Here is a 14,760-nt window from a genome sequence, read left to right as displayed (position 1 = left end):
CTGCAGTTCTTAAAAAGTTTCAAGGGAAGCCAGAAATCCAAATTGCTCTGTGAAATATCCACATTTTAAAAGTAGCAAACCAATTCAAATTTTAAACTCTGCTGGCCAACAACATGGGCCACACAAAACACACCAGGTTGTAACCTCTGACGTATACTGTATAATGCTTTTGTTCTCATCTTCTCATATGATCCTCAGACTAGGGGGCAGATACTATTATTCGCTTCATTTTACAGATGGAGAAACTGAGGCACAGAGCAGTTTAGTAGCTTGTCCAAAGTTTGAGCATCAAAGCTGGAACTTGAGGTTTTTACAGTGTGCTTTTTTATCCTCATTACAAATGCATCCTTTTAGAAAGAACCTTTTCTTATCCTAAAGATAATACATATTACAAAATACAATAAAGTACAGAAAGGTCAAAACAAAGAAAAAACGACCACTAGTCCCAACATGCCCACATAAGCACTATTACTTAGTGTATTTCCTTACAGAAAACATAATTTCCCTCTTCATTCAATCAGAGGTACCGGCTGTATAGGTTAGGATCTGTGCTCGGTGCTGGGGATATTACAGTGAACAGCCATAGTTCCTGCCCTCAGAAGGCTTACAATCTAGTTCTTGTTCTTTGTTCCATTCATTGCCAACCTAGATGTGAATATCCAATGGGGCTTCTTCAAGAAGCAAAAGAGTAAATAAGCAGATAGTGCATGTCAGGTGGGCCCAAGGCCCCCAGCTGCCCAGTCCCACTTGGGCTTCCTCCCTAGAAACGAAATGAGGAGAGGATTGGACTCCTAGTGAAGGAGTTAAGATGCAGAAAGGGATAGGACTTGAGAGTACTATCAAACTCTCAACTCAAGTGGCCGAGGTCCTCGGTCTCGGCCCTCTCGTCCTCAAGGAAAGGGGTCGGGAGGGGGCAAGTGGTACGTGGCATCCAGAAAGATGACGAGGGTCCACAGGAAGAGGCGGTCCACCACCATGGCCACAAACTGCCAGTCCTCCTTCAACTGGGGGTAGGAAGATTAAACTGTTCCTGGGCTCCAGACAACCAGGGAAGGCGGCCTCAAGGCCCTGTACCGCACCCAGGTCCTCATACCACAGCTTTGAGACAAGGGCGGGCCCGCAGAATAGCAGAGAGCGAAACTGCAGGCGACGGATGTGAGTAAAGAACAAGTGGGAAGCCAGGGGGCGGGACCAAGTGAGGCAAACTTCCAATCAGAAAAATAATCGAGTTCTGGGGGCGGAGCCTAAGTTTGCCGGTGGAGCCAAGGCCACCCAGGCCTTGCCTTAACCCACCCTCTTTGGAGTCACAGCTTCGTGGTCCTCCTGTTCCCGCAGCTGTTGAGCGGTGTAGCTGATTGAAGAAACGACCTCCCGTAGGTCGGGAGGCAGGCACACAGCCCGGCTTGGACCATCGATAAATGGCCGCAGGTCCGGGGCAGACAGTTCAGGCTGGAACGTGGAAGAGGCGAGTCTGTTTGGCCACGACCGGGGCACAAAGACGGCCTGCGTGGGTGCTCTAGGCCCCGCCCCAGCTCCCTCCTCCAACGCCCATCCAGGTTTCAAAACGTGAGAGAGCCCTTCAGGTTCTCTTCAGCAGCGGCGACCTCTCTAGCCTTCCGCAATTCCTCCTATTCCCTTACGCTTTAGTTCCCACCTCCCCGCAAAGTGGGCAACAGAAGGGGTACTACAACTCCCATGATGCTCGACCACAACATCCTCTGAGAGCTTAGGACGCCTGCCTCCGCACAGTCTTCTGGGAACTGTAGTTCTCCCTCTCCCTTCTACGTGGGCCGTGGGGAGTAGATACTACCTGTTGGGTTTGGGGAAGAGAAAATCATGTGGTGGCTTGCGGATGAAATATTCATCTGTTCCCCGACCCCAGCCACTTCCTGGAGAATCCCTGAGAGGTATAGGAGGTGGCTCCGGTATCTGGTCTCTCTCAGGTTTGGGTCTCTTCAGACCCAGATACGGAGGGAGTTTGTGGATAAAGATCTGCTGAGTAGAAGAAGAGCCGTCTTGGAGGGGGCTCTTATGCTTTCAGACCAGAAGGGAAGCCGCCAACCACCCCCACGGCACGTGCCCATTCCTGCGCATGCGTGCATGCATCCCACAGATGAAATGCAACTACACAGCCCAAGAGTCCTTAAGGGGGTTAGGAGGCATCCTGACTGGAAAGAAAAGTTCTGAGGGCTTCCACCCTGATAGTACCTAACCCTGAGAATGCTTCCTTGGGACCCACGAAGGAGAGAAGTATTGATGAAGAGAGTCTGGGATCTACGCAATGTTAATGATGGGAGGATAAAATTAATTGGGCAACATTTCAACACCCAAAGACCTTGGCACTTTGACACTCTACCAGGAGTTGTAGTTCTCCCTCAGGTCTGTGAAAGGGAAGGTTGAAAGTTGGTGGGAGTGAGGAGCGATACCTGGACAAAAAGCCAAATACTAGGATTGAGAGTTAACACAGGTTGGAGAGGAGATCTTCTTACCTGACGGACCCAAAGGGGCATTTGGTGGGTGTGGGGTGAGCGATGGTGCAGGTTGAGGACTACGATGTTAAGGATGACTGAGAAGGTGACGAGGACCATGGTAAACATGAGGTATTTGATAATGACGGGGACAGACAGGGAGGTCTCAGGCACTTTGTCTGCCAGCAGCAGCAGGAACACAGTAAGGGTCAGCAGGGCAAAGATCGAGAGCCCCATCTGCTCTACTTGGGGGACAGAGGGGAAGGCGGAAGGATTAGGCTTTGCCAGAAAGCAATCTCCCTGGCATAATCAGTGACCGTGTTTCCAGCCCACTCAAGGACAGGCTTTTGGAAGGGCCAACTGCATGCAAATAACTCCTACATTTATACCTCCAACCTGGACTGATTCCCCTAAATTCCACACTTGTATCCACCTGCCTACTTAACCTCTCCATTTGGGTGTCCAATAGACACCTCGACCTTAACATGTCCAAAACTTAATTCCCTCACCACCGACTCCCCACACAGTCTTCCTCAGGTCATAAATGACAACTCGATCTTTCCTGTGGCTCAGGCCAAATCCCTTGGAGTCATTCTCAGCTCTCCTCTCTCTCATCCCATATCCAATCCATACCAAACCCTATTGGCTCTACCTTCAACATATATCCTGAAACTGATGACTTATCCCATCTACCACTACCATCCTGGTACAAGCCACCATTACCTCAGATCTGAGTTATTACAAAGGCCTCCTCTTTGCTTCATCCTTTGTCCCCCCTGCTGACTGTTCTCAACAGAGCAGCCACATTGATCCCGTTAAAATGTAAATCAGATCAACCAAGAGCCCCAAACACAGCCCAGAATGGGGGAGGCAAGTTTGCATACATCTGGTCGTGACCCAAGAGACCAGATGAGGAAAACTGAAGCCTGGGCTCTTTCTCACAGTCTGGGGAAATCAGGCATTGGGTGTCCATCCCTACATCTTACCTCCTCCCCAGAGGGTGGCTTCTGAGCCACCCTAAAAAGAATTAAGTTCTCTGCGCTCTGGGGGAGCTTTAAGATGCTGGGCGTGGGTGACAGGGAAAGGAAAATTGCTCTAAACTCTAAAGCACTGCTCTCCAATAGCATTTTTCATGATGATGGAAATGTTCTAAATCTGTGCCGTCCAATGCAGTAGCCACTAGCTCCATGTGGCTACTGAGCACTTAGAAGATCATGGCACTGAGGAAGAGAATTTCTTTTTTTTTTCTGGCCAAGCCATGAAGCTTGCGGGGTCTGAATTCCCCGACCAGGGATTGAACCACCGCCACATCAGTGAAAGCGCCAAGTCCCAACAACTGGACTGCCAGGGAACAGAATTGGATGTCAGGGAAATTCTGTTCCCTGAGGAAGAGAATTTTTAACTTTTTAACTTAATTTTTAATAGAATTAATTTTCCTTAACTTTAAGTAATTTACATTCTAATAGGCCTTTGGCTAGTGGCTACTGTAATTGACAGTGCAGCTCTAGGGCCTTGGGGATAACGGATTTAGCTAGACAGCGATGGAGGGAAAGCAGGGATAGTTTAGGTCCTCATCAGGCCCTGTGGGATGGGGCTGGGTTGGATGTCCTCAAAAGTCCACAGAACACTTCTCTTGTCTCTTTATTCCTCATGCTTATCTGTCCCCTCTTTTTCTAAGTTTCTCATCACACACTGATATCCCCACTCCTTGATGGTCTCTGGTGAGTTGTTGGATGTTGGAAGCCATCCTGGAGCCATTGCACCATGACAAAGTCATGAAGCAACGGAAGGCGAAACTGCAAGGCAGCGCCGTGCCAGGAAGGTGGACTACAGCTCTGTTGTTATGTTTTATGATAATAAGTTTAAATATAGGGGCAATTTTGGGGGGATGTTGCTCCACGTGAAAGAAAAATTCCTCTAGGACTCCCCCTCCTGAAACTACCACAGAATGGGAAGTACCCACTAAAGACCCAGGGAAATGGGTAAAGAATTAAGAGCCTGGAACTAAAGGGATATTTTTTTTATGAAAAACACCCTCTAGTATGGAGTTATGGCCATGGGCTGGAGTTCCTGATCACATAGGAAATTTATGGTTCTATTATAAAGGAAGATTAATTCTAGAAAAGCAAATGCCTAGAGCAGAATTAGTTGCTAGGATAGGGAGAAAGCACTGTCTCAGTTGAAGGAAACAACGAGAAAGGGCATGCAGGGTACATTGTAAATATTTTCGTGGAACCATTGTAAAAGGTTGCCCATGCAAGAAGAGAAATAGGAACAAGTAGCTTCAACTTTTACAACTAAAATAATCATATAACTGCTTGGCTTGGTTACTAAGAAATAACCTGTGATTAATGGGAACTTGGGAAATATTTTAATAGGACATCTAGAAACTAGGGGATATATTTTTTAAAAAAAAATCTTTATAGAACATTTTGAGGTTTGATTGTGCTAAGATTGTTTGGTCACATACCTGGTAATGTAATCAACTACAATATATAAACCTGTGATTGTAAACAATAAAGAAGAGAGAGAAACATGCAATGCTGATACTTTAAGAAGTGTAATAGATTTATTTCCTTCGCCGACGCTATCTATCCCTCGGGTATCCCTTGACTCGCTGGAGCTGGACTCCGGCAGCTGGATGTGGCCCTATGAAGGCGCCTGGGAGACAGAGCTTCGCACTTGACCCTGTCTGCTGTCTCTGGCGGGCATCAAAGACCACATGCCCTAGCCGGGTGCCTGCTGGTTTTGGGAGGCGTAGACATCTGGCGATAGTTCTGGCAGGCTGGGGGGATGGTATCGGGTGGTACACCCAGGCTTGGCTGCCTGTTCGCTGCGAGGAGGTTAGCAGGTCATTGTAGGCCCCCTGAGCCTTGGCAGAGCAGGAGTTGTGACTGGGTGGGACAGAAGTCCATGGTATGTGCTGCCCTGCATCCTCCTTTCGAGGAACTGTCTCAGATATAAATGACTTTTGGGTCTGACGTGGGCCCAAAACTTGGACAGAGTCAGTTCCTAGAGGGTTCTTGTGGAGGCCAGGGTTTGGGATAAGGCCTGAGTTGTTATGGAGGCCTCGTCTCTTGGATAAGCCAGAGTCTTGAGTAAGGGCTGGACCCTTATGGGGACCAGGATCTCGATTAATTCCTGAGTCCTCGTGGAAGTTAGGGTCATGGGTATGTTCTGAGCTCCTGTAAATTCCAGCATCTTGGGTAAGGCCAGGATTCTTATGGAGGTCAGAATCTTGAGTAAGGCCTTGGCTCCTGCAGACTCCAGAAGCTTGGGTCAGGCCTGGATTCTTGTAGTCTCCGGAGTCTCGGGTAAGGCTTGAGCCCTTATGGAGGCGAGCGGTTTGCACAGGACCTGGGCTCTTATGGAGATCAGACTCCTGGCAAAGGACTGAGCTCTTGTTGACTGCAGAGTCTTGGGCATGGCATGGACTCTTCTGTGGCCAAGAATCTTGGGTAATGACTGGATTCTTCTGAAGGTCAGAGTCTTGGGAAAGGCTTGGATTCTTGCAGAGGTAAGGGTCTTTGGTAAGGCCTCGAAGTTCGTGGAGGCCTGGATCTTGAGCAAGGCCTGGGTTCTTGGGGAGGCCTGTGTCTCCGGTAAGGCCTGGGGTCCTTTGGAGGACAGAGCATTGGTTGAGACCTAGACTCTCATGAAGTTCTGGGGGTTGGGGCTGGTTTGGGGTTTGGGAAGTAGTGGATAACTGGGGAGGGATGGGGCCCTGGGGAGAGAGGACAGACTGAGGAGACTTGGAGGTTGGGGGAAAGGTGGGGGTTTGTATTAAGGCGGAGGGCTTCTGGTGGTTGCTGTGTTGATGAAGGACAAAGGATCTGGGAAAACAAGAGGCAGAGAAAGAGTGCATGGTGGAGGCATGGTGCATGGTGAGCTCTGGGCACTGGTCGGAGAATGGAAGCAAGGTTGAAAAGGTGCAGCATCCTTGGAGTACACCAGGAATTTGGGGTAGACTGGAGTCTGGGGATCCGTGTTTCTCTTCTCAGACTGGCAAGGGTGGGAGCTACAGTGAGTGAAGGTCTTGGACTGTACAAATTTGTCTTTGGCATCATTTGGGATCTTCCATTCCATAGTCCCCAACTCCACGTAACCCAGTATGGACCCTGTGGAGGGCTTGGCACTGTCCCCACTACATTGCTTCAGTGTTTGCTCAGCTGTACCAGAGCTCACCAGACCATGCCCCTCTTGGGGCCTGGAGAGGGTACCCAAGTCATTTCTGGAGTACCCAGAGTTCTGAGGGGGACACACATGGAATAAGTTCTGCTTTATGCTGCGGGCATAGTAGACCACATGGCCAGAGGAGAGGCCTTGGTCGAAGGTAGACAAGGTAGAGAGAATAGAATCTAGGATGGGGGTACGGGTGGTGGAAGGGACTGGAGGGGTCGTCAGGGCCATGACCAGTGCTGGGACAGAGGTTGTGGCAGAGATCGGGACAGGGGCTGGTGTAGGGGCTAGGGCAGGAGTAGTAGCAGGGGCAGAAGTTGGGGGAGGGACCAGAGTGTTGGCATGGGTATAGGTCAGATGAGCATGGGTCAGGGTGCAGAGAGAAGTGTGGCCCAGGAATTGGGCTGAGGCATGTGAGGGGGCCTGGGCTTGGGCCTGGGCTGGGGTATGGGCTGAGGTATGCTCCGGGCCATGGACCTGGGCAGGGCTGTGCTCAGGGGTGAGGGCTGGTGAGGGGGTCTGGGCCTGGGGGGTAGTGTGCTCAGGGAGGTGGAGTGTGGAGCAAGTCTGGGCCTGAGGTGGGGCGTGCACAGAGGGGTGCTTGTAGGAGAAGGTCTGGGCCTTGGCAGGAGAATGTGCAGGGAGCTGAACTGGGGGGCAGGTCTGGGCCCGGGCTGGGGCCTGGGCTGAGTCATAGTCTGGGGTCTTAGTCTTGCTCTCTTGGGGCAGGCAGAGTGGAACCACGTCCACCTTGCTTATCCTGCGGAGCTTGGAAGATGTCTCTCACCTGGAGTTAAAGGTGGCTTTGGACTTTAAGGCTGTGAACGGAGGGGCCTCCCCAGCTCCCACTACCCCCTCCTTCCACAGTCCCCGTGGAGCCTCCGTGGAAGCCCGAGCCCGTCCACACTGCGGCGGCATCCAGCAGCACTTAGAAGCCGTCTCATCATCTGTTTCTGGTATCCAGGATTCAAGGTGGTTTGGGTGCCTGTGCAGGAAGCTCGGGCGATGGTGGAAGCGGGGAGAAACTCTTGAACACAGGTTCTTGGGATCCACGGAGCAGCACATGCGATGGCTGCCTCCACAGCTGGCTTGCTTGTCTGCAGGGAAAGGCGAGATGGGACAGGGCCTGGGTTCCTGAGGGGCTGAGAATCAAGGCAGGGATAGAAGAAAGGGGACAGGCCCACATCCCCTGAGGCCACACTGGCGCCCACTTACCTTTGGGGAAAATACGGTTGAAACCTGCCCGCAAGAATCTCTTCAGATGCATCCAGAGCTGAGGGAAGCAAGGGAGCGTGGAGTTCGGGATCAGGGTGAGCCCTGAAATCCAACCCTTGTCCGGCCACACTGCAGCAGCCATCCCATCTCAGCCCCTTCAAGACCCCAGGGCTCCCCCAACCACACTGCCCAGATCCTGCCCTCACCAGAGTCACCACGTTGATCCACACATTGAGCAAGATGATGCTGACCAGGATCAGAAGAATTGAGTCTCCTAGGTCTTGGCATTTCCTGGGTGTGGTGCCAGAGCACGCCTCGGCTAGGTAATGGGTTTGCTCAGCCATGGCCGGGGGTCCCAGGACTGCCTGGGTCCGCTGGCCTCCATATATGTATACTGGGAGACAGACTGGGTCATAATGGGGCAGGTGGTGGCGTCACAGTGAGGGAGGGGGACGAAAAGGAGGGCCAGGCGTGGCATTCCATGGTTCCCCGGGTGAGGTAAGCTGAGCCTGGACAGCCAAACAGGGCCCGGAGGCCGGCACACCTCCCCTCGAGGTGTCAAACATTCACTCACCGCCCACTGACTCACTTGTTCAAATGTCACATTCCATCTCTTGGCCCCTCCTGAGACTAGAAAGACCTTGGCCTCAGAGCCCTGCGGAAGGCCTGGCTGGAGTCCAGAGCCTCAGCCTTCTTCATGCCCTTCACTGGCTGTGGAGCTGGACCTGCCCAGATGTGGAACCTCCCAGTTTGGAAGCAGCTTTTTGTTTGAGGCTCTTTGGGGACAGGGACAGCTGAGACACAGAGGAGGTGCCCAGAGACCAGTGGTGTGGAGACTGCAGCTGCAGATCTACTTAGTGCATGGTATCGGACCAGGAGGGGCCTGCTGGCAGGACTGTGGCCACTAAACCAAGGGGACCCTCAGGCCCAGAAGGGGACACTGGCTTCTTATTGCAGGAAGCCAAAGGCAGGGACCCAAGCTGGCAGAAGGAGTGGCGCTTCCAAGCCACAGACCGCCAATGTTTTCTGGACCATGGCGCTCTTTATTCCTCTCTCCATGCCCTGCCGCTCCCCACCCGCCCCCATTAGCTGCTGGCCAGTTCATTTTCCCAGCCTGGCTTCCGTGCAGAGAGGGCCTCGAGGCCGAGGTGGAAGGTAGCAGCGAGTTGGCCCGCGCTTGGCTTCCCGCACTTGCCGCTTCAACTCCAGGCTGTCATACACCTGGTAGTTGGCATTTCCCCCTGGGTTCCGGCTGAGTGGCATGAAGGTGGGCGGGGGTGGAGGGTGTTCGGTAGCCTGGACGTCGGGCAGAGTCTGGGAGGGGCGGAGGAGCAGCGCTGAGCTGGAATCCGAGGCCCGCTGGTAGAGGCCTCGGCCAGCACCGTGAGGGAGGCGGAGGCGGCCAGAGGGTGCCGCACAGGCAGCATCTCTGCCCATTCGGCCGCCCAGCGCCGCACCTCGTGGGGATCCCGGGAGTAGTTCAAGTGTCCCGTGGAGTGGCGCGGGCTGTGGTTGGGCTGGCTGTGAGCACAGCTGTGGAGGCTCCGCCCGTGGGCCGGTGGGGAGTTGCGCTGCCAGGCTTCGGGCCGGTAGCCCTGAGGCACCAGAGCTGATGGAGGCTCAGAGCCCTCCAGACCACGCCGCCGCTGATCCCAGGAGTCATACGGGAGATGGCCCCCTGAGGGGTAAGTTCTGTGCCCCCCAGGGACCCACGAGCTGTTAGGGGGCAGCCGTCGGGTAAGTGGTGGAGACGAGGTCCACTGGTCAGCATCCACATTGCCCCAGATGCGGGATGGCGAGCAAGGGGCCCCGAAGGACTGCAGCCCTAGCTCAGACTTGGCCTCCACACGCTTGGGCATGCGGTGCAGCTCGGGCGACAGGTAGAGACAGGCTGGTGGCTGGATGGCCAGGATCCCACCCTGTCGACCCCAGAGGCCCACGTTGGAGGGCAGACCCATCTGCCGGTAGAGCCCTCCCCAGCACCCCCACGGGTACTTGGGTTGTGGGAAGGAAAGCTGGTCCTCCTCCTCCAGGTAGGAGTCCGGGTCCTCCCAGCTAAAGGAGGGCATCGGAGGCAGCTGTGACATCCCGTGGAGGCGATGCGGCCTACGGAAGCCTGAGCAGCTGGAGGGGAATTTTCTAAATTCTTGGGCCTCCCCTGGTGGCTTCAGGGGTGGCGGCTGCAGCTGCGGCTACGGTTGCGGAGATGGTGGTAGGAGGACGAGGAGTAGCAAGTGGACCGGGCCATTCTCACTTCCACAGGGTCCAGGGTGCAGTGCATGTGGATGTCTTGGGCCTTGGCTGGAGGATGTTTGGAGGAACTTTCACAAGCCTGTGAGATTTCATCTGTGGGAGTCGAGAGTCCGTGAGGGCAGGGCAACTGTCAGAAGATTTCAGGGTTGGGAACCTGGGAGCCTGGGTTTCTAGGGCCCTGGGAATGGCGAGGCGGGGTGCCTCCTAGCTGTCTTCTGTAGTTACTTTTCTGAATAATACAATACATGGTCTTGTCTAAGGCATTCTGGAGCCCATGCCATATCTGGGGTGGGGTGGGGTGGGGTGGGTGAAAATGAAGGCCAGGCTCTCTACCCTCACCACCACTCCCAGCCAAGACCGTTCCTGCAGACGGAGGTGCAGGCTGCAGCTGGTTCCCACCCTCAGCCATCTTCACCCCTACTGGTGATCCCCAACCATCGCTGACCATAGTTGCCATGCTGATCCCAATGCTGACAAGAATGACAATGCCCAGCAACAGGAGTAGGAAGTCCTCCGCATTCTGGGTACTTTCTTGGTATTGATGGCAGCACCCCAGGTTGTCATACCAGAGCTGCTGTTCCATGGTGGGCGGGTCCTAGGGCCGCCTGAGCCGTGGGACGCCCCACCCCCCCAACCCCACCGGCCCTGACCCACACTGCACTCATGCCAGGACCTGGGGACACCCCCCAACAGGTGAGGGACCATGGTCATAATGAGGCACATTGCAGGGAGTCACAATGCGGAGTTGTCCAATCTTTCATCCACTCAGCTGGTCCTTTAGGTGGCCGTCTCTGCCCTCGGCTCCCACTACATGGAGCCTAGTCCCCAGAGTTCAGTCTGTCCTTCTGTCTCCATGGGGCCTTGCTTAACTTGATTTGCAAGCAGGGTTGCTACAGATGAGAGACAGTCTTCATAGTGACTGGATCATGCATATAGGATTTCCTCCATTTCATTGTTCAAGACATTAGGACCACTTACGTAGCCTGTTGGGCTTCTTAGAACTAGCCTGCAGTTCTTAAAAAGTTTCAAGGGAAGCCAGAAATCCAAATTGCTCTGTGAAATATCCACATTTTAAAAGTAGCAAACCAATTCAAATTTTAAACTCTGCTGGCCAACAACATGGGCCACACAAAACACACCAGGTTGTAACCTCTGACGTATACTGTATAATGCTTTTGTTCTCATCTTCTCATATGATCCTCAGACTAGGGGGCAGATACTATTATTCGCTTCATTTTACAGATGGAGAAACTGAGGCACAGAGCAGTTTAGTAGCTTGTCCAAAGTTTGAGCATCAAAGCTGGAACTTGAGGTTTTTACAGTGTGCTTTTTTATCCTCATTACAAATGCATCCTTTTAGAAAGAACCTTTTCTTATCCTAAAGATAATACATATTACAAAATACAATAAAGTACAGAAAGGTCAAAACAAAGAAAAAACGACCACTAGTCCCAACATGCCCACATAAGCACTATTACTTAGTGTATTTCCTTACAGAAAACATAATTTCCCTCTTCATTCAATCAGAGGTACCGGCTGTATAGGTTAGGATCTGTGCTCGGTGCTGGGGATATTACAGTGAACAGCCATAGTTCCTGCCCTCAGAAGGCTTACAATCTAGTTCTTGTTCTTTGTTCCATTCATTGCCAACCTAGATGTGAATATCCAATGGGGCTTCTTCAAGAAGCAAAAGAGTAAATAAGCAGATAGTGCATGTCAGGTGGGCCCAAGGCCCCCAGCTGCCCAGTCCCACTTGGGCTTCCTCCCTAGAAACGAAATGAGGAGAGGATTGGACTCCTAGTGAAGGAGTTAAGATGCAGAAAGGGATAGGACTTGAGAGTACTATCAAACTCTCAACTCAAGTGGCCGAGGTCCTCGGTCTCGGCCCTCTCGTCCTCAAGGAAAGGGGTCGGGAGGGGGCAAGTGGTACGTGGCATCCAGAAAGATGACGAGGGTCCACAGGAAGAGGCGGTCCACCACCATGGCCACAAACTGCCAGTCCTCCTTCAACTGGGGGTAGGAAGATTAAACTGTTCCTGGGCTCCAGACAACCAGGGAAGGCGGCCTCAAGGCCCTGTACCGCACCCAGGTCCTCATACCACAGCTTTGAGACAAGGGCGGGCCCGCAGAATAGCAGAGAGCGAAACTGCAGGCGACGGATGTGAGTAAAGAACAAGTGGGAAGCCAGGGGGCGGGACCAAGTGAGGCAAACTTCCAATCAGAAAAATAATCGAGTTCTGGGGGCGGAGCCTAAGTTTGCCGGTGGAGCCAAGGCCACCCAGGCCTTGCCTTAACCCACCCTCTTTGGAGTCACAGCTTCGTGGTCCTCCTGTTCCCGCAGCTGTTGAGCGGTGTAGCTGATTGAAGAAACGACCTCCCGTAGGTCGGGAGGCAGGCACACAGCCCGGCTTGGACCATCGATAAATGGCCGCAGGTCCGGGGCAGACAGTTCAGGCTGGAACGTGGAAGAGGCGAGTCTGTTTGGCCACGACCGGGGCACAAAGACGGCCTGCGTGGGTGCTCTAGGCCCCGCCCCAGCTCCCTCCTCCAACGCCCATCCAGGTTTCAAAACGTGAGAGAGCCCTTCAGGTTCTCTTCAGCAGCGGCGACCTCTCTAGCCTTCCGCAATTCCTCCTATTCCCTTACGCTTTAGTTCCCACCTCCCCGCAAAGTGGGCAACAGAAGGGGTACTACAACTCCCATGATGCTCGACCACAACATCCTCTGAGAGCTTAGGACGCCTGCCTCCGCACAGTCTTCTGGGAACTGTAGTTCTCCCTCTCCCTTCTACGTGGGCCGTGGGGAGTAGATACTACCTGTTGGGTTTGGGGAAGAGAAAATCATGTGGTGGCTTGCGGATGAAATATTCATCTGTTCCCCGACCCCAGCCACTTCCTGGAGAATCCCTGAGAGGTATAGGAGGTGGCTCCGGTATCTGGTCTCTCTCAGGTTTGGGTCTCTTCAGACCCAGATACGGAGGGAGTTTGTGGATAAAGATCTGCTGAGTAGAAGAAGAGCCGTCTTGGAGGGGGCTCTTATGCTTTCAGACCAGAAGGGAAGCCGCCAACCACCCCCACGGCACGTGCCCATTCCTGCGCATGCGTGCATGCATCCCACAGATGAAATGCAACTACACAGCCCAAGAGTCCTTAAGGGGGTTAGGAGGCATCCTGACTGGAAAGAAAAGTTCTGAGGGCTTCCACCCTGATAGTACCTAACCCTGAGAATGCTTCCTTGGGACCCACGAAGGAGAGAAGTATTGATGAAGAGAGTCTGGGATCTACGCAATGTTAATGATGGGAGGATAAAATTAATTGGGCAACATTTCAACACCCAAAGACCTTGGCACTTTGACACTCTACCAGGAGTTGTAGTTCTCCCTCAGGTCTGTGAAAGGGAAGGTTGAAAGTTGGTGGGAGTGAGGAGCGATACCTGGACAAAAAGCCAAATACTAGGATTGAGAGTTAACACAGGTTGGAGAGGAGATCTTCTTACCTGACGGACCCAAAGGGGCATTTGGTGGGTGTGGGGTGAGCGATGGTGCAGGTTGAGGACTACGATGTTAAGGATGACTGAGAAGGTGACGAGGACCATGGTAAACATGAGGTATTTGATAATGACGGGGACAGACAGGGAGGTCTCAGGCACTTTGTCTGCCAGCAGCAGCAGGAACACAGTAAGGGTCAGCAGGGCAAAGATCGAGAGCCCCATCTGCTCTACTTGGGGGACAGAGGGGAAGGCGGAAGGATTAGGCTTTGCCAGAAAGCAATCTCCCTGGCATAATCAGTGACCGTGTTTCCAGCCCACTCAAGGACAGGCTTTTGGAAGGGCCAACTGCATGCAAATAACTCCTACATTTATACCTCCAACCTGGACTGATTCCCCTAAATTCCACACTTGTATCCACCTGCCTACTTAACCTCTCCATTTGGGTGTCCAATAGACACCTCGACCTTAACATGTCCAAAACTTAATTCCCTCACCACCGACTCCCCACACAGTCTTCCTCAGGTCATAAATGACAACTCGATCTTTCCTGTGGCTCAGGCCAAATCCCTTGGAGTCATTCTCAGCTCTCCTCTCTCTCATCCCATATCCAATCCATACCAAACCCTATTGGCTCTACCTTCAACATATATCCTGAAACTGATGACTTATCCCATCTACCACTACCATCCTGGTACAAGCCACCATTACCTCAGATCTGAGTTATTACAAAGGCCTCCTCTTTGCTTCATCCTTTGTCCCCCCTGCTGACTGTTCTCAACAGAGCAGCCACATTGATCCCGTTAAAATGTAAATCAGATCAACCAAGAGCCCCAAACACAGCCCAGAATGGGGGAGGCAAGTTTGCATACATCTGGTCGTGACCCAAGAGACCAGATGAGGAAAACTGAAGCCTGGGCTCTTTCTCACAGTCTGGGGAAATCAGGCATTGGGTGTCCATCCCTACATCTTACCTCCTCCCCAGAGGGTGGCTTCTGAGCCACCCTAAAAAGAATTAAGTTCTCTGCGCTCTGGGGGAGCTTTAAGATGCTGGGCGTGGGTGACAGGGAAAGGAAAATTGCTCTAAACTCTAAAGCACTGCTCTCCAATAGCATTTTTCATGATGATGGAAATGTTCTAAATCTGTGCCGTCCAATGC

General features: G+C 52.7%; 3 protein-coding genes and 1 pseudogene across 4 annotated transcripts; all 4 read right to left on the bottom strand.

The window, feature by feature from the left end:
• Positions 1 to 159: 159 nt before the first annotated feature.
• On the bottom strand, positions 160 to 3,119 carry LOC308609881 (acetylcholine receptor subunit beta-like). Its single transcript, XM_081259161.1, has 4 exons — positions 2,490 to 3,119; positions 1,811 to 1,992; positions 1,309 to 1,471; positions 160 to 1,004 (listed from the first exon to the last, which is right to left on the bottom strand). The coding sequence occupies exons 1-4, from the start codon at positions 2,703 to 2,705 to the stop codon at positions 891 to 893; spliced, it is 675 nt and encodes a 224-aa protein (XP_081115287.1). The 5' UTR covers positions 2,706 to 3,119; the 3' UTR covers positions 160 to 890.
• Positions 3,120 to 5,586: 2,467 nt separating this feature from the next.
• On the bottom strand, positions 5,587 to 8,414 carry LOC308609876 (uncharacterized protein; the record flags this gene model as incomplete). Its single annotated transcript, XM_081259157.1, has 4 exons — positions 8,069 to 8,414; positions 7,863 to 7,920; positions 7,435 to 7,744; positions 5,587 to 6,085 (listed from the first exon to the last, which is right to left on the bottom strand). Coding segments are annotated over exons 1-4 (1,005 nt in total), but the record flags the coding sequence as incomplete, so codon positions are not given.
• Positions 8,415 to 8,547: 133 nt separating this feature from the next.
• Positions 8,548 to 10,701, bottom strand: LOC308609875 (uncharacterized protein SPEM2-like; annotated as a pseudogene). Its single transcript has 4 exons — positions 10,561 to 10,701; positions 10,341 to 10,398; positions 8,939 to 10,208; positions 8,548 to 8,638 (listed from the first exon to the last, which is right to left on the bottom strand). The product of its transcript is annotated as an uncharacterized protein SPEM2-like (transcript).
• Positions 10,702 to 11,280: 579 nt separating this feature from the next.
• LOC308609872 (acetylcholine receptor subunit beta-like) lies at positions 11,281 to 14,240 on the bottom strand. Its single transcript, XM_081259156.1, has 4 exons — positions 13,611 to 14,240; positions 12,932 to 13,113; positions 12,430 to 12,592; positions 11,281 to 12,125 (listed from the first exon to the last, which is right to left on the bottom strand). The coding sequence occupies exons 1-4, from the start codon at positions 13,824 to 13,826 to the stop codon at positions 12,012 to 12,014; spliced, it is 675 nt and encodes a 224-aa protein (XP_081115282.1). The 5' UTR covers positions 13,827 to 14,240; the 3' UTR covers positions 11,281 to 12,011.
• Positions 14,241 to 14,760: the final 520 nt, after the last annotated feature.

Source organism: Mesoplodon bidens (genome assembly GCF_964165515.1).
Source record: "Mesoplodon bidens genome assembly, contig: HAP1_SCAFFOLD_1413, whole genome shotgun sequence".
Lineage (NCBI taxonomy): Eukaryota > Metazoa > Chordata > Mammalia > Artiodactyla > Ziphiidae > Mesoplodon > Mesoplodon bidens.
Note: the sequence above shows the minus strand (reverse complement) of the source record. Positions and strands in the feature narration are given on the sequence as shown.

Bases quoted from the DNA above. Each gene is read 5' to 3' on its own strand.
- LOC308609881 (XM_081259161.1), bottom strand. From the start codon at position 2,705: ATGGGGCTCTCGATCTTTGCCCTGCTGACCCTTACTGTGTTCCTGCTG. The intron at 1,993-2,489 runs GTAAGAAGATCT...TCTACTCAGCAG, and splicing joins TGCCCCTTTGGGTCCGTCAG to ATCTTTATCCACAAACTCCC. The intron at 1,472-1,810 runs GTAGTATCTACT...GTGGCCAAACAG, and splicing joins CTCTTCCCCAAACCCAACAG to ACTCGCCTCTTCCACGTTCC.
- LOC308609872 (XM_081259156.1), bottom strand. From the start codon at position 13,826: ATGGGGCTCTCGATCTTTGCCCTGCTGACCCTTACTGTGTTCCTGCTG. The intron at 12,593-12,931 runs GTAGTATCTACT...GTGGCCAAACAG, and splicing joins CTCTTCCCCAAACCCAACAG to ACTCGCCTCTTCCACGTTCC. The intron at 12,126-12,429 runs GTGACTCCAAAG...TCCTACCCCCAG, and splicing joins AACAGGAGGACCACGAAGCT to TTGAAGGAGGACTGGCAGTT.